Source organism: Venturia canescens, chromosome 8 (assembly GCF_019457755.1).
Source record: "Venturia canescens isolate UGA chromosome 8, ASM1945775v1, whole genome shotgun sequence".
NCBI lineage: Eukaryota > Metazoa > Arthropoda > Insecta > Hymenoptera > Ichneumonidae > Venturia > Venturia canescens.
Window position 1 is genome coordinate 21312257 of NC_057428.1, and position 25579 is coordinate 21337835.

Below are 25579 nucleotides of genomic sequence, written 5' to 3' on the forward strand. Positions count from 1 at the left end.
AGAATAAGAGAAGAAATTAACTCGAGTTCGAAGATGGAAAAAAAAAATGGTTAAAAATTGAATAAAATGTGGACTCACTTGCGTTGTGTAGCTTGGCTACTTTCCAAAATGTTGGCAGCATCGAAATGACCCTCGTGTGCCATTTCTTGTCCCATAGCGACGAGATCATCGACCTTTTGTTCCCACTGTCCCATATCAGTCTCGAGGGTTTGATGTTTTTTGAGTAAATCTTTGCAGCTTCGAAGATCGGTACCGACGCGTTTGCTCTGTAACGAGCTTTCAATTTCCTCGAGTTTCAACCTGGCGTCTTCCATCGTACGATTGAAGCCGTGTTGAGAGGCAGCCTGTCGTAGTCTGCTTCCTTTTTGCAGAGACAAGGTAACGAGACGGTTCCACTGACAGTTCAAATCCTCGAGAGTTTTACCGACGTCTTGAGAACGATAATTTTCCTCGGATATAAGAGCTTTTCCGGCTTTGTTCACGGCTCTCAGTTGGCCCTCGTTCGCGCGTAATTCCCTCTCGAAAGCTTCGTGCTTTTGTAGCTTCCTCTCGAGATTATTGAGATCGCGATAGCTCTCGTCGGAGGCAATTTTCATTTTATCGCCCAGCCAATCACGGAGGTCGTCCACCTCGGCTGAGAACTGTTGATAATGTTCGGAAGCTTTGAGAGCGGCGCGTCGTCCTTGGGCAGCTTCTTTGACGGCAGCTCGACGCGCCATAACTTGATTTCTTCGATCGTTTATGTAATCTTTCTCGTAATGATTCTGGAGTATGAGACGGTCCGCGGTGTCACTGAAAGCCTTCATTCTGTCGTCCTGAGCGCTCAGAGTGTTTTCGAATTTCTCGTGTTGCTTCAAAAGTGCCTCGACGTCGTCCAGAGATTCTCCTAAATTGGTGAAGTCCAAGAAAGCTTCGTGGGAGCTCGTGGTCGCCTCGATCTGATCAGCTTCGCGATTGAATTGTTGCAGCTCGAGACACTGACACAACCAATCTTCTTTGTCGTTCCAATCTGAGGTAACAGCCTGATAAAGACCTCGAAGTTTGTCCAAACGTTCGCGGACTTCGACCAAAGATGGATTTCTGTGTAACAATTGATCGCCGAGCTCTTCAACTTCCCGAAATTCGTCTTCTCGCGTTTTTATTTCTTCCCCGAGTTCCGTGTGCTTTTTTCGCAGCTGTTCCGCAGTCGCAACGTCGCGAACGGGCTCTTCCGCTTTCATGAGTTCCTGAACGTCGGTCGCCCAATTAATGAGGCTCTTGGAACTGTTCATGAATATCTGCTGGCCAACCGCATCCTCCAAACGGGATCGTCGCTCTTTCGCCTTCGTTTGTACCTTACGCCAGAGATCCTTGATCTCGTTCTGTCGAGCATTCACGTTTTCATGTTCGTTGGGATAAGAGCTCTTGACACTGTTCGCCAATAAATTAACTTTCCTCACTTTCTCCTCGACCGGAGCCAATTCTCGCTCCAAGTGTTGATGTCGTCTCTGAAGTGCTTGGACTGTTTTGAGATCAGGGCCCAATTCGGCGGTGTCCAATTGAGTAATTTTCTCGAGCATCCAATCGTGCGCCTCGTCGCACGTGCGATTGAACAATTCGACGCTCGACGCGCCCTCGAGACTCTTTTCCTTTTGGGCTTTGAGCCAATTCAAATGATCCCACAATTGATGAATGTGTCTCTGTCGAGCCTTGACTTTGTCCAATTGGCCGTGTCCCTGCTTAACGAAATCGTCGACCGCGGCGTCAATCGCTTCGACGCGTTTTCCCGATGCGGAAAGATCCGTGAGGAATTTTTCGTATTTCCTTTTCGCAGTTTCAACATTATCTCGGGAATCGTCGGCTCGTAACATTTTCTCTTTGTCTTTGATCCATTTTTCGAAATCATCGCACTCGCGATAGAATCCATAAAGCCTTATAGCGTCTTCGAGAAGGGCGTGACGTTTCGCTGCCAATTGTCGGAGCTCGTCGTACGTGTCGTTTATTCTCTTTTGTCTCTTTTCAACGTTGTCACTGTCGCTCACCGTTGCTCTCCTCTTCACCGGTTTCACCGTCGATTTAATGGACTTTACACGCCTAACGGGAATCACTTGATTCACCATTTTCGTTCTCTTCACTCTCTGGGTGACGCGAACTTTTTCTGGCCTCTTTACTTGTACCTGAATAACTTTTGGCTCGATTTCTCGCACGTAGTTTGCCGGTACGAAACCGTCAGCACCGTCAACTTTTCTAACGTTCCACCAATCCGGATTTGTCTTGTTCAGGAGAAACATTATTTCGCCTTTCGTCATTTGCATTCCTTGTCCGCTGAATGGATAAAGACTCTTGACTTGGGGAACGAGACGTTCCTCGATAACCGTGCGCGGCTCTACCCGTTCGACGATCTCGTCGACCCACTCGTCCTGCGGCACCAAACGCACTTCTTTGCTCCACTCTTCTTGTTCCAGTTCGGCAACTGGCTCCGGATCAGCTGACAATTCCAGGGTCGATATACCCGCTTTGATGAGCTTTTCGGCTTGAAGGTTCAACGACTGTACGTCACCTTTGTAAGCGTTCAATTCACCTTCGAGATCTTTGTGCCTCTGCAGAAGTGCTTGGGCGCTCGGCTCGTCGACACCGTAATCCTGCGAAGCGACGAGTGCCATTTTTTCGTTCATCCACGAATCCGCCTCGTTCGCATCGGTATAATACTGAAAGGCTTCGGCCGCGTCTTCCAACTGTTTTTTCCTCAAGGCGGCCAGTTCCTCGAGAACTCGCCAGTGCTCCTGAAGCGAGTCGATGCGATTTTGTATCTCCAACGCGGAAGGATGCCCGTCGGATATGAGCTTTCTCCCAGCGCTGCACAACTGCTCGGACTTGGGTCTCCTGACTTTCATTTCATCCTGCAGCGCTTTGTGTTTCTGCTGCAACGATATGACGGCTCGTAAATCTTTAGCCGATATTCCTGCTTTGCAAATTCTCTGCTTCTCAACCAACCACGATTCCTCGTCCTCGTGATCCTGCAAAAAGTGGAAAAAATTTCTAGCGTCCTCGAGACGGGCCTTGCGTTCTTTGCTGTTCTCGACGAGCTCGTCGTAAGCGGCGTTTAGAGTCTCGAGTTTTTGTTGCAACAATGGAGCTTCCTTGCTCAACGGTTGAGTCAAATGCTGAGCGGCTTGTCTGCCCAACCTTCTTTGACTCTCGCCCAGTGCGGTCACTTGCAATTCCTGGAGACTATGCTTTTGCAGCAAATCCTCAACACCCAATAAATGTGGTCCGACGTCGGTGCTCTGGAAATTCAACTGCAGCTCTTGTATCGTCGCTAACGTGGTGTCGATTTCCCTCATCAAACTCATCAGTGAACACAACGCTGTCAGATTTACTTTGTGATGATCCAACAAGGCCAAAAGTTCTTTCCACCTTTGCAACACCTCGTGCTCGCGTCCTTGGACTCTTTCCATACCGTGATAATTCTCCCTCACGAGCTCCTCCGACATATTGGTCAAATCGTGAAAACGTTCTTCCCGAGCAAGTATATCGGCGCTTATCGCCTCGTGTTTCTTCACCGTTGCATCAATTTGTGCGAGATTGCTACCGTAGCGAGGATCCGACAAAACTTGTATCATTTCCTTGAGATAGCCCTCCCGCAAGACGCTCTTTTTCTCAAACTTGTAATTCAACTGTTCCAGACGCTCTTGACGTAACAATTCCGTGCGCAGTGCAACCTCCCGTCGATGTTCGGCTCTCTCGAGCTCGACCCAATTTCTCTCGATGTCGTGCACCAACTGACCCTCTTGAGGAATAAACGCCGGTTGATTTAGCGACTTCAATTGCGTGTTTATGTGAAAGTAAAGCGCCTCGATTTCCGAGCGCTCCTTATATTTCGGAGGCTTCTCCACGGTGCGATACTGTTTGAAGGCCAACAGTTCACGCTGTATTCCCTCGAGCGAGTTCGGAAAGCTGCGGTTCTCCAATACCCCGATCTTCAGTTTTATCCACTCGAGCAAATTCGTCGTTAATTTCTCATAATGGACTTTCATGTTGTCCGCGTCCATCATTTGTCCAACGATCTGAAAACAAAAGGGTCCGATAAGTGTAAAGTTCTCTCAGCGTAAGGTCGCCCCCAATGATTTTGCAATTCTTACATTTGCTATTCTCTTGCCACTCTTTATTTCGTTCTTCATCCTGGCGAATGTGTGATAATACGAAGCGACGTATGTGATGATGGATTTTTCATCGGGCCTCTGGGTGTCGACGTCCTCAGCGTCGAGGAGTCGAGGAATTCCCAGCTCCGAGTTGGCCACGTCGAACGCATAATTAAGGTTGTCGATGTGCTTGCCCTGACCGAGTTCCGACCAATTGACAAGGTCCGGTCTGTGAGCGTGGATGAGGGCATTGAATCCAAGACCGCTGCGCCACGAACCTTGAAGAAGATTATTTTCATAAATTATTCAAAATATTCATCGACTCTCTTGCAACTTTTTTGCCCCCTTCGTTCGTCCATTCGCTCATATTTTTTTACCTGTAAAGTCCTGTATGTTGACTTCGGGATAGCCGTTCGTCTTTCTTTGGCACCACAGTAGAAGAGCATCCTTGGCTGACTTTTTCTCGCTGCTCTCGTTCTCCTCGTCGACGTCGATCTCGATTTCCTGGATCTGGAAGCGGAGAATAATCGTCCAGATGAGTCCGAGTATGAGTCTCGGATTTCCATCGACGATGTCCTCAGCTCCGATGCTCTCCAATCGCACCTGCCATCAAATAATAAAACAACGTCTCCAGTTTTATATCCTGTGTCTATTTGATCCGTGTTAAATAATAAAAAACATGAGATACGCTCGTCGAGATAAAACGAAGATAAAGTGGTTGCGATATGCTCGCTAGTCACGGTCTCGCAATGCGGAACGTACAGACTCGATTAAAATTATTTTAAAATATGCTCAACTCCAAGTATTTCGGGGTAGAATTAAATTTTCATTGCAAAAACTTAATTTTTCCTTTGCACCGTACTTTCAGAGCTCGTTTTTCACCCCAGTTCGAATCCTCTGAGACGAAATCCTTCGAATTTATTCTCGGAAGGATCCTTAAGCATAGAAAGTATAGAAAATTAAGCAGAATGACTAACGCAGTTCGCCAATTATTTTCAAACTCTGCAAATTAAGTAATAAAGTTTTGAAAGATTGAGAATACAAACGAAACGCGACTATTTCGAAAATGTAATCCCAGTCTCGAACGTCGATGACTGTACACCGAATGAAAAATCGGAATTAAGGAAGATGACTAATGTAGAATGACGAGGCGCGAGAGTCCGGAATGCTCCGCGGGCCTCGCGTGAAATCATTGTGCACTTGTCATTGGAAAGTGGCATGTGTTTCGTATCGTGGCTAATTCCGTCACGTTAAATCGTCGCGAATAAAGAGATATTTTTCTCGTAACGGTAAAACCGTTTGAACCGTTGCTTCGAAACGTCTTAAAACAAACATTGCATTCACCTTTCGTTGGCAGAGGCGGGGTGGGGGGCGAGAACGTCCAGCTAATTATATTATATATATCATTATAATGCCGCGCCGTACGATCGTATTACGAGTTTCTCGACACAGTCATTAGTTTATTTACGTCGATGTGTCGCAATCTCTGGAATGTCGTTTTTATCAAGGACGCTCAGAAAATAATCTTCCATTTGCTCGGAGCGTGATGATACTCTTCGGGGGAGGGAGCAAAAAATAAACAATGTACAAAGATTTATCTTAAACGAGGCGACAAATAAGCGGATTCGACGATTCTCCGGAGGCGAAACGTCCAATTTAATTTGTCAGAACGAACGATATATCGGGGAAATGGGAGAAAGCAGGATGCACAAATAATGCCTCTCTATTATCGAATGGAGGGAAGGAAAAAACGTGGAAGAATTGTGGGAAATGAGGGAGCGTTGAATAATCGAAATCTCGTTCATCATTCTTACGAGGTTTTCGATCCTTTTAAAATTACGAGGCGTGCCGTTTAATCCGTTATACGCCACTCGTTCGCCTTCGCCTCGGCCACTGCTATTTCGTGCAGTGCTGCATATCAAGTAAATGCACACAAGAGAAATTCATTGAGCTGCATTATCAAATCGTTTTCACCAATCTCCTTGCACGTCGATAAATGAATTATTTCATAATTCATTAATCAATAACGGTGTCATTAGCATTCTCGTTCGTGCGTTCCGAGCAGAGCATCGTCGAAATAACGGAAGCGGCGCAATTCCAACGAGCTTCTTTCCTCGGCGTCGACGAAACTCGTTTCTTTTTCGAAGCACACATAAAAAGTGTGTGCTTCCGCACCCCGCGAACTTTCGGTTGCTGATAAATGCCTCGAAACCAAAGCCAAACTTTCAGTCCCAGCGGCCCGTTTATTCCTGCCTGAGAATTAAGCGCGTACCGATTAGAATGTCTCTCACATTACGCAAAGAGTTTCTTCGCGAGCGTGAGCTTCGCGCGCGAAAGACAAAATGCGAGGAAGGAGAGGCGAGGCGCGGTGTGCGGTAATAAAGAGTTGCGTCGATGCAGAATTAGTTCGCTATGCAATTCCTACGCGGCCAGCAATTCTTTTATCTCCGTTTCTCTTCGTATAACAGTTTTTTTATCCTGTGGCGCGGACAGCCTGTACACGGAGCGTGATCGCGGGTGAACGAGCGAGCTATTTCTACCGCATCGGTCAGTGCACGCTGATAATTGTAGCGAGGCATCGAACCACGTACATATTTCACGAGAGCCTCGAGTCCGAGGCCTTGTGAAAAAATACGAACGTCGAGGCGAGTGCGAGCAGTCTCGGGATTCGACGAAAAAGCTTTGGTGTCCGCTCGACTTTGCTGCTTCCGAATCTTCGAAATTCCCCCGGCAATACGAATCCCCATCGATCCTCCTGCCGTAGCGATCGATTTTCATCGCTCCAATTGCAGCAATCCGAGCACACTGCAGAGGCAAACGAATTTAGATGTAAAATCTATTGGAATAACCGTTCGTCCCTGCTCGCACTCTTTCTCTTTTCGCCGAGTCGTTAGCTCCGAGCGAGCGCGCGTGTATAGCGGTTCTCTCGTTCCTCGTGTTCAGCACGCACGTACGAGCGAAGATTCGCACACTGAAAAGTGAGACTGTGAGGGGAAAACAGTCGCATTGCATCGCGGCAGCGGCCGCGGGCAGCCCGTTTGCATTCTTCGCGAGCCACGGAATGTCGATCGTTGCCGTACGAGAGCGAGGGAGAAAAGCGAATCGAGCGCTAAATGATTTCTCGAGCGCCCGGGGGGGGGCAGAATTTCGAGCAATGGAATGAAAAATGAAGGGGCGAGCGGAAGCAACCGCGCGAGGGAGGCAGCCTTTGTATACGAATTCCTCCTCAAAAACCGAACGAATCTTCAGACATTTGAGGAGCCAATTATGAAAACGATAAATTCGAGGCTCTTGCGCAATGAAACGGGGTCAATGGGAAGGGTCATTCGGAAGGTTTGTGAATCAAGTGTTGCGATAGGAGATTGAACGCGAGCGATGGATATCGTGGGAAGCACGTGCGAGTGGAGAAAAGGAGAAAAAACGGTGGAAAAGAGCGCGAGGGAGAGGCCGCGAGGAGGGAAAGAGCCGAGAGACTGGGCCGTTCTTGCCGGGCTCCTTTACACGAGATACCGTGAATGGTTATAGAGTACAAGGTTGTACTCCCGGTGCTGCACGTTTGCCGGGGAGAAGAAAAGGGGCCGCGCAAGGGGCAGGCGGGATAGAAAGAGAGCGGAGCTGCTTCGACGTCGCGGAGGAAGGAGATTGCTCGCAGGAGTACGTTGTAGCGGAGAAGAGAGAAGATTCCCCGTGGAGGAAGCGTCCGTTATGTCCGTTGGTGCAAAACAGTTTCCCCTCGTTGCGCCTTCCTCATTATTTCATAAGTCTCGTCAGCTTCCTCGATGCTGGGGCCTCGCCCTGCTCCAGCGGCGGAGCGCGGAAGCGTTGCCAAATTCCCGAGGAAAAAAGGGGAACGCGAAATTGAGTGAAAAGATCGTGACTCGTGCGGAATTCCGCGAGAGACTTTCTTCGCTCCATTGTTGCTCGAGAGTCGCTTTGAGAACGTGAGATTTCCGCGGGGAGTCACAGAGCCGGGGCAAAAAAGACGCGTTTCCTCTCGCAGAACCATTATTTTACTCGAATCGTTGTTCAACCGAATTGGCGAGTGATTAATCAAGAATTGACTCGCACACGCCTCGCGCTATTTACATTGTCTCCTTCCTGCTTCACCTTTTTTTTTGTATTTATAAATATCAACGTGTATGGAAGAACGCGCAAGCATGGAGTACTGTGCAAACAAACGAAAAGTCGTTGCATCATCATCGAACAAATACTGAGTCACTGGCGGGACTCTCGGATCGTAATATTGTGCGAGCTCTTCCCACGTCAGGCGTTTAGGAGTGGACGAGAAAAAAGTATTTTTCAGCCTTCCAAGCGCTCCGTTCTGAAGATAAAATCTTTCCAATTTCTCACAACGTTGCAGCGTCCACGGGAAGTCTCTGAAAACGCTGCCGACGAGTGAAATGCTACGAGAATCCGTAAATTTCAATTTTTCCTATACCGAAGCTTTTTCGATTACGTCAAATTATCATTGATCGTCCACCAAACGCTCAGACTCGTCGAGAAGAACTTGGGAGTAAAACTAGCGTGAAAATGGGCGAGGAAAAAATGTGGACAAGAATCGTATTGAATGAAAGAGCGTTCAAATGTTACTGCTCGATGATGAAATCTCAAGAGTGGAAAAAAAAAACTGGCTAGCGAGTGGTTGCTTACGAACAGAGAGTCCGTGTGTTCGTTGTGAGAAACGATTATAGATTTGGGATGACGAACTCGTAAATTGCTTCTCGAGTGGTGGAGGAGAGTTCGTTACTCGTATTTCCTTCGAGAGTACGAAATGTGCTCGGTTCTCGTCTCTCGAGTAAGAGTCTCTCTAATTAACGAGAGATTATCACGGAGGAGGGCGAAGAGGGGAAGCGTGAGGGGGGGATTTATGGTGCACACACGTGCACGTAAACACATCGAGAAAACTGGATGATGTTGCGGTTAAAAGTTCTCGAGAGTGTAATAACCGAAAGAGATCGGTGAATCAGCCGAGAATGGAAGAAGAAAAACGAGCGGGAGGGAGATCGGTTGCAACGGGGCGGAGTTTCGAGGCAAAGACCGGGGATACGAAAGGGAGATTCTTAAAACGCGAAGAGGAAGCGAGTGCGTTGCAACGACTTGAGTAATACGTGAGAGGAAACGAAATGACGAATAAAATAAAAGGATCGTCGTTTTAGATTCGAAAAGTGTGTGTTTTCATTGACGAAGGAAAAAACAAGTGAAAGTATGGGATTGGGAGCGAGTCCTTGAACGGGCGAAACGTTTCCTCTTAATCGAGAGAAGATCGTTAAAAGGCGACCATTCTTCGAGAAGTTTCTCTGCATTTATTCGAGCAACTATCGTTCCCCTCGTTGATCCTGGACATGCGACAAACGCGCCCCGAGGTCCTTAAGCCTGTGTACTTTTCTCTTTTCTCCTCCTCGGATATATAGTCCCATTGTATTGTTCTCGTATACAGGGTGTTCGTGGATCCTTGGTCAAGATTTAAAGGTCACAGGACCGAGGAGATTCGGTTTTCTTTGAAAGTGCATTTTGCAGGAGAATAAAATCGAGTTTTGTCTCGTTCGTGAATTTTTCTCATTTTCGACGTGATTTTTTCAGGTTCGATGCTTTTGAAGGACGGTCAACAGCCACAGGAAAAGAGAGTCTCGGGGATGCAGCAACGAGAGCTCGTAACGAAGCTCCCTTTTGTTTTGTGCGCACGGTGGCTAAACCCATAGATCCTCGCTTCTCCTCTTTCTACGTTTCTTTCTCTCTCTCTCTCTCTCTCCATGATCACACACAGGCCCTTAATGGCAAAAGAGCAAAGGATCTCCGCTGCGACAAGAGCATTGTCGTGGCGAGAGCGCCTCCGCTCGATAACCGATGAACCCCCACATCGTTTCTTTTTCTTCCCCCTTTCTCTCTCTTCCTCTCTCCCTTTTCTCATGTGTATATGCGTTCAGCTCCGGTTTTATTTCACATCGAGTTTCGCCTTTGCTGTTTCACTCGTGGCCCCGCTGGTTCGCTCTCGGGGCTCACGGTCTAGCGAGTTTTGCGCGGTCGCTGACCTCCCTCTCTCCATTTCTTGCTTCTTCCACTCTCTCCTTCTCCTCTTCTCTCCTCTTGTTCGCTCTCCTTCCTTTTTCGCTTCCTCCATGATTCTGTATTCGAAAATTCTCTCGCATCCTGTACAATTGAAAAGACAAAATGAAGCTTTTTATCAAAATCGTTGTTCGTACGGGGCCCCGCTCATCCGGGAATGCAACTTTGTTATCGTTCCTTCCTTTTTCGCCTTACTCATCGTTCTTATCCGAGTTTCTTCCATTTTACCTTCTTTTCTTTCATTTCTGTTATCGCTGCGAGCCCAAAAGCTACTCCGCTTACAGCGAGGCTGAGCGCCTCACGCCTCAACTTCCACATCAGCTTTCTGCCAATCTTTTCATCCGTCAGCGATCTCCCAAGAGCCGTAACTCTTACCGGACCCGGCAGCATCCTTTTCCTCATATTTCTAAACCTCGAGCTTCCCTCCCGCTCGAATTTATTAAGCTACCCATTACCGAGAACCCAATTACGGATCCAGTTCCTCGTCTGACTTCTAATTCCCTGGTCCATTCCGACCTTGATGCTGCGGCGCGGAAGCGTGTAATTAAACTTCGCATCCTTGGAATGCAACAAGAGTTCTCATTATTTTTTACTGCCCCTTGTTCCTCCGCTCGTCGATTTTCGGGTTCCTGGAAGCCCCCCGACGAACTTGAGTTCCAGACGACCGAGACTGCTCTCAACGAAAGAAGAAATTTTCTAACTCCGCAACGAACTTCCTCCAATTTTCAACTTCCGAATTGAGCTTCAAGCTGAAACGTTGAAAAAGGATGATGAATACGTCGAGAATACTTCAACGATCGATACGAACCGTTGGGAAAATGCTCGTGCGTCAGGATCGATGGAAAAAAAGTGTAAAAAATCGGAGCTCGTAAAGCCGGAGGGTCATACACGACAAGCCGGTCACGGCGTGTTCCGCGAACGTAAAACCATTATGTCATAAGCCACACACCAAGCACAGAGGCCATTCACGTCAGGAGTTTACACTACGAGGGCTTCGCTTCCCTCCTACTCCATTTTTCCTCCAGTCTTTTTTCTTCTTCCTGCGTATTCCGCCGCTTTGGCATGAGCCTTCGCCACGAGTGCGCGGGGATTGTTTGCTCGTAACCAGTTTTTCATGGAACCTCGTAGATTCAGTAGGAAATTTATGTACCCATGGCTTATTTATTTGGAGCCGAAGCCTTCCAAGATTAGCAACATTCCTCAAGCCTTTTACGTCTTTTTAACGATTCTATTCCTTCTGCGCGTCCCTTCACGGGGCGAAAAAACAACGACAACAATAACGTCACTTTCGCTTACCTTGGTGTGAAGAAAAGCCAGAGACTTGTTCACGTTCTCGATCTTGTGCACTCTCATGCGACCGTTGTTAGGTTTTGCGAGCCTCTCGCCCGATATTATTTCCAAAAGTTTCAGCAGCTTCTTCCCGTCGGCCAAATCCGTGAACAAATCCTCCACCTCCATCCGAGCCTGAAATACAAAAAACGTTTTGAAAGAGCGCAAATTAGTGACGCCAATTTTCGCAACGTCGGAGAGTCCAACGATCTGAAAAAATCCTCCGACGATTCCAGTAACTCTCCAATTTCGTTCTCTGCCGAATTTCCAATTCGTAGTCGTTCTGCACCGCGACGCTTGGTGAAATAAAAAATTGGTCAATCACAAATGTTTATTTCCTTCGAGTCCAACGAAATGAACGAAAAAAACGTTTGTAATTCACCAATTTTTTATTTCACGAATCGTTGGTGCAGCTTGAAAAACTACGAATCGCAAATTTGGCAGGGAACAAAATAGGAGAATTACCGGAATTATTGGAGAGTTTTTTTTTATCATTTCGTTGGACTCCAACGTTGGAACCTTCAGCGTCATTGGACTCCGACGTTGCAAACCTCGGCGTCGTGCACATTATACGAGAAATTAAAACAAAGATATCGTCGCGCTCTTCTGACCCATGCAAAGATGATTTTTCGTATTTTCTTTCGGCTTCAACTCACTTTTAGTAGAAACGAATTGATCCATTTAGTGAAAGTTTTCTTTTGTATGTGAAGACGTTCTTCCTGCAGGGCCTTGATGCGGCCCTGCTCGAACTTGATGACGTCCTCTCTTTGAGTCATTCTCTTCCGAATGTCTGGTCGAGTGCTGCGGTACCGTTCGTGTCTCGTGGTTGGAGGGTACGAGGTGAAACGTCCTCCCGGTGATTGGTGACGCCGATCGTAAGTTTGCGTTGTTTGGGGTACGGCGCGATGCCCAAAGCCGGGCTCATACTGCGCCCCTGAAAATCCCACGAAATACAATAACACAATGAAAAGTTTGAGAGACCGAGAGATCGAGATTAAGGCTGATCCCTCGACGGGACGAGAGTTCGGCTCCCGCGCGAGTGGAAAATAATTAAAAACAGCTGATAAAAGGCTTTCAAGTTCGCGACGATAATAAAAAAAAAAAAGGGGAGAAACTCGAGAGAGAAATAAACCAAACGCCTCGGTTATCGCTCGCTCGTTACATTTTTTACGTCCTCGGGGCAAAAGGCGTTAATTAACGTGTCCACAGAGGAGCGGTGAGTGTTTCTCGTGCGAGCCTCGCTCTCCGGAGGGAGAGTGCAGTGGAAAATGAGTTTTCATTCATTTCTCTCGCGGAAAGTTTTTCGACGCGATTCGGCGAACCGGAGACTTCGAGCCTCAGAATTTCGCTAGAAATGCCAGCAGAATACCTGTCGAAATAATCTTGTTCTCAATACCGATTAGAGACGCAGAACGAAGCTCACGCGACTCTGCTGGCGTTTTATCTTTCACGGATGTCTCGAGTCCGTGTAAACAAGAGAGAGACGCTCGTGGCTCGAGCCTGTTCCGGGCAAGAATTCTTCGAGTGTGACGTACGAGCTTTTCAGCAGCGATACGCGTTTTGTTCACGCGCATGTACACCGATTGAGAATATATGCGAGTACAAGCCGCGAGCGCGTGTTTACGAACGCTGCTCGTAACAATCGCGCTCCTCGTTAGCTAACGTCGCTCTACGTGCACGCACTCGGTTTCCCTCGCTCTCCTTGCCGCCCCGCAACCTAAATTCAGGCCTCTCTCGCCTTGGAAATTTTCAATCATTCCGTTTTCTTCTCCCTCCCCGAACCCCCGCAGTGTTTAAATATCAATCGAGTTCAGCCGCGAGCTCAAGATCATCGCGAAGGTTGAGCTCCCTGGATTTTGGGAAAACGATCGATCTCGAGTGGCCCCAAAGTATCGAGCTCGACGCGCAGTAACGCGGAGAGGATTTCGGGCGCTTGTGTTCCTCCTCGAGTCGGGGAATAAACACTCGGCGATGAATGTGCGCCGAGTTTTTTCCTCGAAGAGATAGTGCCTGGTGACGTCGCACGATTATACTTATCGAGTGATCGATATCCGCACTCGAGTCTCTCTGCGTGGAAGGGGGAAATGCGTTTCTGCGGCGTCGAGAGTCGCGAGCACGCGAGTGACGTGGATCCGAATGTCTTCTCTCGGAAACCCCTTTTTGGAGGAAATCCTTTTTCGAAGCTTTGAGAAGCGCCTTAACAAATGGGTTCGTTACCGTAGCGATAGGACATCCTGCGGCTCGCGATCCCGTCCGAAATATTATCGATCCCCGTTAACCACTCTGCGAGAGCTCGCTGGAGTCCCGAGGACTCATTTTCCGAACGCGCGCTAGTCAGGGACGAAAACTTCTACACTTTTCCGCTCCTCGTTGTTCCACTCGATCGATCCCTCGAACGTTTACGGCCGGCGGAACCGCTCGCGGCGCAACTCGAACCAACTTTTTTATGTTTCGTTGCGGAGTGAAACGCGTTAAACGGTGAGAGTGAACGAAACTCGAGATGGCAACGTTTGCGAATGATGACACCAACTGATTCAGCTGTTAGCCAAAGGCCACTAACAGGCTCCTTTTTTCTCTCTTTCTTTCTCGTTTTTTCTCTCCCTCTTTCTCTTATCAAGAGCGTTACACGTTGCTCTGTATTCTCTCCTGTTATTACGCTCTTTTTTCTTCTCTCTCTCTCTCTCTCTCTCTCTCTCGTTGATTGCTCGCGTATCGGGCGCATGAGATCATTCGAGCGTGTATATCAAAAGAATACAGACACAGGTATTCAAAACATGTGTTAGTCTCCGGGCGGCGGTGGATTTCGAATCATTGGCGTAGGGACAAACTATTCGTTGGAAGGTGAGATTATAAAATTTTGTTTTCGGGAAGAAATCGGTGGAGGAAATGAAGAAGCAGGCGGCGTTGAGAAGAACAAAGTATGACGCTGAAGTTTGCAACGTTGGAGTCCAACGAAATGATCTAAAAAACCCCTCTAATAATTCGAGTAATTCTCCAATTTCATTTCCTGTCGAATTCGCAATTCGTGGTTTTTCAATCTGCACTGATACTTCGTTAAGTCAAAAATTGGTGAACGGCAAATGTTTTTTTCGTTCATTTCGTTGGACTCGAACGTTGCAAGCTTCAGCGTCGTAAAATCCAAGATTGATCGAAGAGTATTTTGTGGGTGTAAATTGGATGGATTTTTACTCCCTGATAAAAGATGCAATCACTTTAAATTGGTGTCAGAGTTATTTATTCGAAATAGTCAATAAATTTTTTCAAATTTTCTCATGGCGAATGTTATTGCGGATAATTTATCAATCACGACGCCAAAGTTCGCAGCGTCCAACGAAACGAAGGATAAAAACTTTCGCAACTCGCCGATTTTTCATTTCGCGAAGAATCGGCGCAGCTCGAAAAACTACGAATTGCTAATTCGGCAGGGAACGAAATTGGAGGCTGATTTTTTTAGATCGTTGGACTCCACGCTGCAAACTTCAGCGTCATTTATTAATGTGGGATCCATCGCTGACCGCGCCCCAAATTTCAATCGTCCCTGGCGAAGGTGCTCTAGTTTTTTGTACAAAAAATCGCAATGGAGAGCGCGAACGTCCAGATACGAGAAAAAAAGTTGAAGGAACGAGGCTCGAAGATGGGGAAATCGTGAAAAGCGAAAAAAGCTGCTGTCGATGAGAATTGGCTTCGGATGAAAAGAAAAAGCGAGGTCGCGGCGCGATGCCCCGCGAAATCTCTGTGTCGAGTGTGCGCCCCCGGAAAACAATGAATTGAGCAACAGTTGACCCCAATAAAGAGTTTAATGCTTGACGGATTAATTAGAGCGAGCGAATCGCCGATAAAGTTAAGGGACATTGTCCACGCGCGGAGAACGAGTCGCGAGCGAGCGAGACGTTGTTATTCGATTGGAGAAAAGAAGGCGAGGGAGAGATGAAAAATAAAAATCATTCAATTGCCGCGCGGAGACGCGGCTCCGGCGACGACACTTTATCGCTTCTCAGTTTTACCGATTCCCCATGCGAATTGCACAACGCTCAGCAGACGCCATCGGTTTATAGAATAACAAGTTTCCGATTAAATGTCATCTCCGCCAGCGGCTAGAAATTCTCGCTCGCGTCCTTTCCATTTATTCTAAATACACACGCGACTCGAAGAGCTTCGTTTTTGAAAAATTATTCCGTCCGTACCCACCCCCCTCGCTGCAACCCCGCTCAGGTTCGACGTACACGCAATTTCTTGAAAACTGTTTTAAATTGATCGGCAGATCGTAATGAACCGGTGGAATATTTATTTTTTTTTCTACGAGACCGACATCATTGGTTTCTCGTGCCTGGATGCAATGATACGGGTGTAAAAATGCCACAAAAATTGTCGATTCGTCACAGCACCATCGATGTACTTGACGTTGGTAAATTTGTACTTTCCGCTCTCACAAAACCCTCTTCCATGGTGCGGTTTTAATAAAACGAACGATGAAATGAGATACGATGAAAAAAATAAAATAAAATAACAATGAGACTCAAGTTTGCAACGTTGGGGTCCAACGAAATGATCTGAAAAAATTCTCCAACGATTGCAGCAATTCTACAATTCTGTTGCCTGCTTAATTTGCAACGCGTAGATTTTCAGTCTGCACCAATTGTCCGTAAAATAAAAATTGGATCAACTAAAAATGCTATTTTCGTCAATTCCGTTGGACTCGAACGTTGCAAACTACGGCGTGGTAAATAAAAAAAAGTCCACGAACGTGATAATTTGTAAAATTTCAAAATAGCACTGAGCGCACGAGAAAAATCTAGATTGTTTAAAATCGGAGTGACGTCGTTTTAGACATTTGGAAGACAGATGAAACAAGAGGATTTTTAAAATAGAATTAAAAAATTTGCATTCCACTTTTGTTAATAAATATTCACGTTTTTCTTTTACTTTCCACGAAATCTATCATAAACGTGAATTTTCATATTTTATTTTGCACGCTGTCCCGACTGTCCGGAGCCAACAGAAAAATCATCCCCGTCACATGCCCGCAGGGAAAGATCTCTCGCGGAATCTCCGATCACGAGAATCAGTCTCGTCGAATAAAATAATACGTTTGCCCCGCGCGCGCGCGTTTATTCCTCGAATATGTGCGTGCAGCCGCAATGTGCACAATAAGGAGGTTGCACCGAGTGTGTTTGTCGACCCGTCTTGACCGCCGTCCCGAAGGCGAGACGGCAAGATTGATCGATAATTCGTTTATTTATCGCGTCGATTATAAATCCAGCGAATGAGGAGAAAAAGTGTCAGTTGAGAGCCACTGAATTTGTGGAAAATAAAAATGGAAAGTTAAAAAAATTGATGGAAGAATGGAAATGGAAAATGATGAATTCCGAGAGAGGGGCCGAGGGAGTTTATTAATAAATTAAAAGGCCGATGTCCCGATCCTTCGATCGGCGTCCGTGGCGAGCACTCGGCTCGTTACGACACCGGAGAGTTTTACCACTTTTGGAGGATCGCTCGTGAGTTGAGATTAAGAAATTGAGATCGCATGGGCCGATAAGAGTCGCGAGAATTCTCGCAAGAGGAACGACACACCCGCGTTTCTCCCTCTCCGCTGCTCTCTCACGGCGATAATTCAAAAGAGAATAACGACTGTGTCTGACCTTTCGCGTAGCTCGCCCCCCTTTTCCGAGGACCCCCCCCCCCCCCCCCCGGCCCCTGATCGCAGAGTCATTAAACGAAAGATATCGTGATTTCCTACTATTTTCTTAGCTCGATTATTCACCGCGCCATCTGCTGATTCTGCATCGCTTCCCCGTTCACTGCTCGTCGCTCGGGGAGGAAGGATTTCGAGTTGCGGGGGGCTTGTGTAGAAATTGTTTGTTTCTGTGGGCTGAAAGCGTGCGGGGGTCTCGACCTTCCCCCGCGTTCGCGTCCGTACGTACCTCCGGTACGTGCAATTCTATTTATTCGTGTATATTTTCATGCTTCTTATTTCAGCGAGATTACATTATAATTTGAGAGGATGTGAAAGTTGCTCGAGGCTCCTCCACTCGTTTACGAGGAGCCTCGGGTCGGAATGCAACGAAAATGCTTCGTTTCTATGCTCGAACTCCTCCGCGTGAGTGTTGCGCGACTTAGGACGATATTTCGAGTCGAGGCTCTGAAAAGTCGTCTCCGTCCTCCGAGCACGTGCGGCAAGGTTTTTTGCGTCGCCCGACGCGCGCTCGTCCGCGACGTTTTTGAGGTTGAAAAGCGAGGAAGTGGGACTCGGCGATGTTTGTTTCTCGTGTGACGTGCTCGAGGCCGGACGTCTGGGGACGGGCGCGTGCCCGAAAAAGTGCGCTCGGCTCGAGGGAGCGACGAAGAAAAATTTCGATCACCGGAAAACGAGTGAAAAAGGATTACGTTAAGGGCGAATTGGCTCTGGAAGGGGGCGGCCAGCGAAAGAGGATCGAATCGATTTTCAATAACCGAGCGCAGGCCGCTGGCTCGGGGCAACACCTTAAACGTGTGCCCCGTTAGAAAGAGTCGAGTAAAAGCGTGGAGAAAGAGGAGCGAGTACGAGAGTCGCCGGGCGCGCGCGCGCGCGCGCGGCGTGTACGAGACTCGTGAAAGCTACTTGGCAGAAATCGTCACGTCTCTCGGGAGGAGAACGAGCGCGTGAGAGTTTCTAAAACTTGACATTCTACAGACGGTGTGCGACGCGCGATTGCACGCGGGCCCGCGTTTCGTTATCTTCGAAAAGCGAAAAAAAAGAAACAAGAAAACCACCTTTTCAGATGGATACGCGAGCGACTTCCGGCTTCGGGACTTTCCAAATGGACGCGGCGATCGATCCGCCGACGAGTTGGCCCGAGAACCGAGCAGCCGCGAACCCGCCGTCCTGGGAGTCTCGATATTCGAAAAAACCGACGAAAAGTCTCGGCGAGGCTTTTGAAACGCCCTGTACGGGTATCGACTCCAGTCATCGAGGCTGTTTAAGTCGTGAGAACACTCTATGAGAAATCAAGCAAGTCCGCCGTTTCTTTTTCCGCACTCCGCTCTCTCGTCGGGCCTCTCCGATGAATTTTTTTTCCAATCCCGGTACAGTTTCAACTTCTGGGCCTACCCTACGCTACGTAGAAGTCGTAAAAATGCAGCTGCTGCCTCTCGCTCGCTCTCCCTCCCTGGCTCCCGCTGCCTCTTGCTTTACGACATTAAAAGAGAAAAAATTTGCAGCCTGCTTTCAAATCTCCTCGTGCTCGGTAGCGAAAAATTATTCAACTCTTCCTCCTCCTCTTCGCGTTCCCCATTTATATTCGACGAATACAAATATTTCCGAAGTTCGATAACCTCGAGGCTATTTATTTATAAGCATTTTTGTACTTCTCTTCCATTTCGATCGCTGCTCACGTCCGCCCTCCATCTTTTCTCATTTAACTCTTCCTCGGGTGTTTAGAAAAATATTTCGAGGCGAATTTTCGTCGAGAGTTACTGGAACGTCTGCAAAAACGTCCGCTGAAAGCAACTTGCACTTTCCCCCCTCGCTCCTGTCAAACATTCGTCGCCCTGGTATTATGGGATCTCGTGTTGGTTCAGGTGGGGGGGGCTTGTTAACTTATCATTACGTAAATGCGTGTTTTTTTGTTCCAAGTGCTTCCCCAGCCGACAAAAATGCACGTCTGGTTTCTCGAGTTTTCAGTACCTTTTGCCTCTTTGACAAGGCAAATAATGAGTGAAAAAAGGAGGGAAAAACACGCGAGACTCGAGTTTCGAGTCGCGTTATCATTGCTGCCGAACGAGGCAAAAAATAAGTGATAAACGGTGTGGATTACATAAGCCTGTTTTTTAGCTCGCCACTCAGGCTCGTGAGCGAGAGAGAAACGGGAAAAGCAAATGGATTCGCGTATGAAGAGTTTTAACGATTTTTATCGACGAATTACTCGAAGCGTTTGAATAAATTTATTGTTGGAAAAATAAATTGGCCAGTCTGCTCCGGAGCGAAAGATTTCTCATCGGATCGCGCAGTGTGAGCGCGTCGCCGAGAGTAAAAAAACTGAAATGGACTTGAATGGACAAAGAGCGAACTAATTTCGAGTCGAAAAAACACGACGGAAGTTACAACCGGATTTTATGTTTGTTTATTTTTTTTTTGTACCGCGTAATCTCTGAGAGGGAGCGAGGGAGAGAGCGTGGTCGTCGTCGTGGCGCGCGAGCACACGGTTCTCTCGCCTTGAAAACGGTAACCCGAGATTTCTCGGTGGAGAGCACAGAGCGAAGAGAAGAAGAGTTTGCGGCGCTACGCGTTCTTCACACAGGATTCGATGATGCTCGAATCTCGCCGACCGCCAAGGATCTCTTCTCTCCATTCCCACACGAAGATGAGACCGAACGAGACGAAGCAGAAGCAGAAAGAGAGGAAGAAGAGACGCGCGGACTCGGGCCGGCTTCTTGCCGCATCGACACACACGCGTCGCAGGGAGAAATGAAAAAAAATAATGTCGAGTTTGAAGTTATGGCAGCCGTGTCGATGGAAAAAACATGCGCATAAATGTAGCCGCGCAATGATTTCGAATTGAAAACGAAATACTCGACAATTCGTGCCGACAAATAGTTTTTTTAATAATTACGGGAATAATGATGTAATCCTCGTAAATAAATATTACGCATCTTGGAATCGGAAATAATAAGTCCTAACGAGCCATGAATACGGACGTGTTGAACCGCGAATATATTTTCAGCAGAATCGTACGTTCGTGGAAAAACAATAAATGTTATCTCGCTCTCGTTCGAACTGTTTTCGTTCAGTTCGTAATTACAATAGGGGAACACGCACGATGGCTTTGAGAACATTCGGCGGTTGTTGACAGTTTTGGAGCATGAAGGACGAGGGAGTGAGGAAAGAGGGCCAAGTCAGCTCACAAAAAAAGGAAACAATGTGGCTGTCGACACGAATGTGTTTCGCACGTGTCCTTCCTCGTTGAGCGTGTGTATATACGAGCCGTTTCCTGCGAGTGTCCTCTAATTTTGCAAGCCCCGAAACTTCTTTTATTACCATTTTTCCCCCTGCCAATATTTCTTGCTACGCTCTACCATACGTCTTTATTTCTGTCGTTTTTTCACCCCAGAACGTTCGATTTTCAAGCGAACAACAAAGTGTCCGTTAGAAAGGCGGAACCGGCTTGTTTCTCTCTCTGAAACTCACGTCAAGCGCCCCGCTAATACACACGACGACGAAGAGCGCTTTATTTTTCGGAGTCTCGGTTGACCACGATGCGCCGTCTGTTAAACCAGTCTCCGAAAGGAAAAAGGTATAAAAAAGGAGAGAACAACAGATATATATAAAAAAAAATTTAAAACACAAATAAAAATGCTTGTCCATGGCTATAACGCGGCCATAACTCATGGGACCTGTGTCACGATTCGAAATTCCAGAGTTTTAATATTGAGATATATTTCTTTCATCTTATTGAGGACCCCGGAAAACAAATGGTATGTTGAATTAAAACTTTATGGAGTGAACACGAAGAATAATAAATCTGGTCGAGATTTAAATAATCGTACCTTACTCCTTAGCGTGTAGAATTTATCCAAAAACAGGTGGTCGCCCGTGTGCTCGAGTATTTATACATACACACGCGTAAAATACACGTCGCACTACTTTTATAATTCACGCACTGTGCACACATGCGCGGGAGAGACACAAATCTTTTTAGGAGAAATTTGTTTTTGTTTTTACACTTCGCGGCGTCAAATAATCTGTAATTGTTATTGAAAGTATTTATTTTTTCCACTCTTGCACATTTACTTAAAAAACTATGAAAACAAAAAAAAACGAAAACACGACACGGACACGACGTATGATAATTTGTTCGGATTTCGTGAGGACTCCGCACCGTCGAACGATCGATCAACGCATACTACGTCCACAGTTTCCACGATACTGGCGCGCGTTCGACGAGAACTGAAAGATCTCTTTCTCTTTCTTACTTACTCACTGTTTTTCTCTTGCTCTCGCTCCCTCTCTCTCTTTCTCTCTCGCTCCCATCTGACGGTGCGGGAGTGAAGTGGGGCCGGGGATAATCCTACGGGAAGAACGTGTAGTGTAGCGGCATGCAGCAAGCAGCGAACAACCGACCGACGTCGGCAAAGCCGCCAACCGCGTACTTGGGCCGGTCGTGGGGCCCCCGCTGTATATTTTATTTTCTTTTAGTTCTTTCTACCACTTCTCCACTCTCTCTCTCCCTCCGCGTCCTCGTAGATCTCTGTTTTTGAAGCCCCAGGCCCCTTCCTGTAAACTTACGTTTCATCTCGGCTCTCGTATTCGCGTATTCGTACGCGCGTACATGCAAGAAAAAATCGAAAAGAATCTTTGAAATGCAGCAAAATCTTCGAACGGTTTTCTTCGTTTGAAAATCGCTTTCTGGGCATCCAGCGCCATCTTTTGGATGCTTGATTAAATATACTTTTTACCGGTAGTCAATAAGCTTTAACCGTTCGCCGATAAAATTACTCTATCGGCAATTCATTTCAACTTACCCGATAAGAATAATTAATGAAAATTCCGTATATATATATATATATATATAAATATATAATACCAAAGTACCCAGTTCCTAAGTGAAGGTCGCGAGATCTCGATTCCCGTTTCCATTATTTATTTTTTCAATTGATTAAATTTAAGATTATGCCAAATTGAAACAAATTGGATGCAATTTCAGTGGACTACTTTTTCAAAAAAAAACCTTTTCCCTTTTAAAATTGAACCATCATACGGCGTATGAATATTTTACCCTTTTACATATTTGGATGAAAAACATAATGTCGTCGTCACAATAAATTATTTTGCATCTATATATATATATATATTTAAGAGGCGATGGATCAGTCGGTATATCGCAGTCGTGAGTGCGAGAAAGATAGTTGCAAATTACGAAATCGAAATTTCAAGTGAGTTCGAACTTCTAGAAGAGTATGTTAACCATGTCACCACGCTGGCATAATAAGAATTGATAAATAAATAAAAAATTAGTAAATGAGAAACAACTCCTGCTCTTTTCCACCCGTCGTCCGGAAAAGCAGAGCTGCTCTCATCGCTATATTCTCAGTGCGTCAAAGGCCTAACACGTACTGCCACCGTACGGGTACGGCGACGCTCGTATACTTTCATTGCAACACGGTACCAGTACCGTGTAGTATATCTCGTATCCGTCTCGTACCCTTCGTACCATGTTCGTACCCGTGCTTGTAGCCTCGTAGCTCCCTGCAGAGTCCCTGCTCATCATAGTCTCGTACCCACGTGTCCCACGTTCGTAGTCTCGTACCCACGCTCATAGTCTCGTGTCTTGTACCCACGCTTGTACATCTCGACGTCTCGACTTTGGCTTTTCGAACCGTCTTGGTAGCGTGTGGCATGTGCTCTTGTGTTTTAACATAACCTCGAACGTGTAGGAATACTTATTGTACATCCAATTGAATAATATATTACAAAATGTCAAACGAAACAGTGCTCGAACAAGTATTCACAAGCATCGATAATAGTACGAAGAAATTTGATAAATTTCTCAGGTAATGAACCGCTTCTTTCGTTGTTAACGTTATGAATTATAATGCAAGAGTTAAGAGTATGGATCAGTCCACTATAACCTCACTTGGAGATTTCGAAATTGAAATTTTTTGTCACAATTAGACCGATGAATAAAAGCTCTGTGGGCCTACGCAGGACGATGGCAAAAATCGGTTGACAGCCTTTTTTCAATCGGTGAAACTGTGAAGCATTTCGATTTTGAAATTTGCAGCTATCTTTGCACTCACAATTGCAATATACCAACTGATCCATCCTCTTAAGTCTTGTTATAATTCTCCCAAACAGTTTCAATCTGCCACAAAAGAAGTACAGTCAATTATTATATTCGTTGCAGTGTTCAAAATGACGTAGCGGCAAAACTCAAGATCGCAATAAAACAGCTTTATGATTTAACGAAATCTGAGACAAAAAGAAAGAACAACGCGCTACCAGAGCTTGTTGTGCAAGATTTTGACGAGGAGCAAATCTGGCAACAATTAGAGCTTCAAAATGAAGGAGAACTCACACATTTTTTGGGTGGAGTTTCAAGACTATTAGCAGGCCAAAATAAATTAGAACTGCCGGTAAGTCTAATTCCCAAGAAAAAAGAACTGACAGAAAATGAGGGTGAAAAGAAAAAAGATTGTGGAGACGAATGCGATTATGTGGATTCAGAGGAGAGTGACGTACAGATGGACTTGGACATCGACTTTGGTGACACACAGAAAAGAAAGAAAAAAGAAGGAAAAAAGCGAATAACACGTCCTTCCATAGTTGATGACCAGTTTTTTAAACTCGAGGAACTTGATGAGTATTTAAACAAAGAGGATAAAAAGGAAAGTCCCCAAACTGGTGAAGAGTCGAGTGGAGATTCGGAGGAAGAATCTGTGGATCTTTTTGAGCCAGGTTCCGATGATGAGGAAGAAGAGAATTATAGCGAGGACGGGAAGATGATGAAATATGCAGATTTCTTTGATAGCCCGGATAGTGGTGAGGAAACGGAGAAAAAGAAAGGCCATTCAGAATCACAGGCATATAAAGAAGATGAAGAGATGGAATTCGATAGTACAGATAAAGTGTCCACAAGAAAAGAAGTAAAACGTGTAAAATTCAATTTAACCAATGACTCGGATGAGACAGACAGTTTGGAAATGCGCAAAGATGAGAAAAGTGAGATGGAGAACAAATCGAGTCTGGAAAATCGACAGGAAAGATTGCAAATGCGTATAGAAGAATTAGAAAGACAAGCAATATCAGAAAAACCTTGGCAATTGAAGGGTGAAGTTGCCGGACCAAACCGACCTCAAAATTCATTGCTTGAAGAATACGTTGAGTTTGACATAACGTCCAGGCCGGCACCCGTAATAACTGAACAAACAACGCTCAAACTGGAGGACATTATTCGACAACGTATTAAGGACAAAGCGTGGGATGATGTGGAACGGAAATTTAAACCTGTAGAAACACCATTAGAGTACAAGAAAAAATTGGTGATGGATCAGGAAAAGAGTAAAAAAAGTTTGGCCCAGATATACGAAGATGCTTACATCAAGCAGAGAGATGCAACTACTGATCCTGATAACACTGAAGAACGTGAAGCCGAAGAGCCCAAGGAACATGTTGAAATAAGAGAGATGATGCATTCGCTTTTCGCTAAGTTGGACTCTCTTTCGAATTTCCATTACACCCCGAAACAGGTGAAGATTTTAGAATTTTGGCGTGTGCACATTTTTTTCCATTACTTTGGGAAATTGTAACTAAAATAAAATTGTTAATGTTTTATAGGCTCAACCGGAGATCAAGATCGTCAGTAACTTGCCAGCAGTCAATATGGAAGAAGTTGCTCCCGTCGCGACGACAGACGCGACGCTTCTCGCACCTGAAGAAATAAAATGTAAAAAATCATTCCGTTTATCTTCATGTTGAGATTTGATAATCTCATTTTTTTCCTCTATAAATTGTCATTTTGAAAATATCATTTCAGCCAAACCTCGAGGTGAGCTGATGGGTAGAGGAGAGAGAACGAGCACGGACATGAAGCGCGAGAGACGAAAGAAGAAGCTGAAACAGCGGACGCACCAAAAAGCGAGTGAGAAAAAAGAGGCGAGTTTGGCAGAGAAGCTCAAAGCAAGCGGTAAAAAGTACAGAAAGGGTGAGGCTGCAGCGGTGATAAAAAAGCTGACGAAAGCTCGCAACATCGTAAAGATCGACGAGACGAACAGCAAAGCGCCAAAATCCTCGACCGCTTTCTTTGCTCAACTTCAGGATCAAGTAGCAAGTCAGATTAAAACTAAGACCGGAAATACCTTCAAAAAGAAGCGAGATAAAAATGCACATTCAGCAGTTAAATTGAAGTTGTAAATTATGTACAGAGGCCAATAAAAAAAGATTGTTTTTGTTTCTATATTCTTTGCAACGCCACGATGTGGAACATTGACTCGTCATATTCATCTGTCGTGTACAGAGAAAAGGGATACCTTTTTCCCCAAAACTTTTTCATTTTGTGTAATCCGTATATTAGTGAAAAATGGAAAATAATCAA

At 46.0% G+C, this 25579-nt stretch overlaps 2 protein-coding genes across 6 annotated transcripts in view; one reads left to right on the forward strand and one right to left on the reverse strand.

Moving 5' to 3' along the window:
• kst (spectrin beta chain, non-erythrocytic 5 kst) overlaps positions 1 to 21587 on the reverse strand; it is a 32478-nt gene extending 10891 nt beyond the window's left edge. For 2 of the 5 annotated variants that reach the window (XM_043426624.1, XM_043426623.1), the window contains exons 1-6: positions 13731 to 13832; positions 12170 to 12447; positions 11481 to 11648; positions 4499 to 4724; positions 4122 to 4399; positions 79 to 4046 (exon numbers count right to left, since the gene is read on the reverse strand). In XM_043426624.1, coding sequence (XP_043282559.1) covers positions 79 to 4046; positions 4122 to 4399; positions 4499 to 4724; positions 11481 to 11648; positions 12170 to 12447; positions 13731 to 13746 — 4934 coding nt within the window. In that variant the 5' untranslated portion in view covers positions 13747 to 13832. Of the gene's footprint in view, positions 1 to 78; positions 4047 to 4121; positions 4400 to 4498; positions 4725 to 11480; positions 11649 to 12169; positions 12448 to 13730; positions 13834 to 21035 lie in introns of those variants that run through there. The other 3 variants (XM_043426626.1, XM_043426625.1, XM_043426621.1) reach the window with 3 other exon arrangements.
• A 1054-nt stretch (positions 21588 to 22641) lies between these two features.
• LOC122414842 (U3 small nucleolar ribonucleoprotein protein MPP10-like) lies at positions 22642 to 25441 on the forward strand. Its single transcript, XM_043426444.1, has 4 exons — positions 22642 to 23039; positions 23393 to 24734; positions 24823 to 24931; positions 25022 to 25441. Exons 1-4 carry the CDS (start codon positions 22963 to 22965, stop codon positions 25396 to 25398), a joined length of 1905 nt encoding a protein of 634 aa, XP_043282379.1. The 5' UTR covers positions 22642 to 22962; the 3' UTR covers positions 25399 to 25441.
• Positions 25442 to 25579: the final 138 nt, after the last annotated feature.

Excerpts from the sequence above, each read along its gene's own strand:
- LOC122414842 (XM_043426444.1), top strand. The coding sequence starts at position 22,963 with ATGTCAAACGAAACAGTGCTCGAACAAGTATTCACAAGCATCGATAAT. Across the intron at positions 23,040-23,392 it reads AAATTTGATAAATTTCTCAG|TGTTCAAAATGACGTAGCGG; the intron begins GTAATGAACCGC and ends TATTCGTTGCAG. Across the intron at positions 24,735-24,822 it reads TCCATTACACCCCGAAACAG|GCTCAACCGGAGATCAAGAT; the intron begins GTGAAGATTTTA and ends AATGTTTTATAG.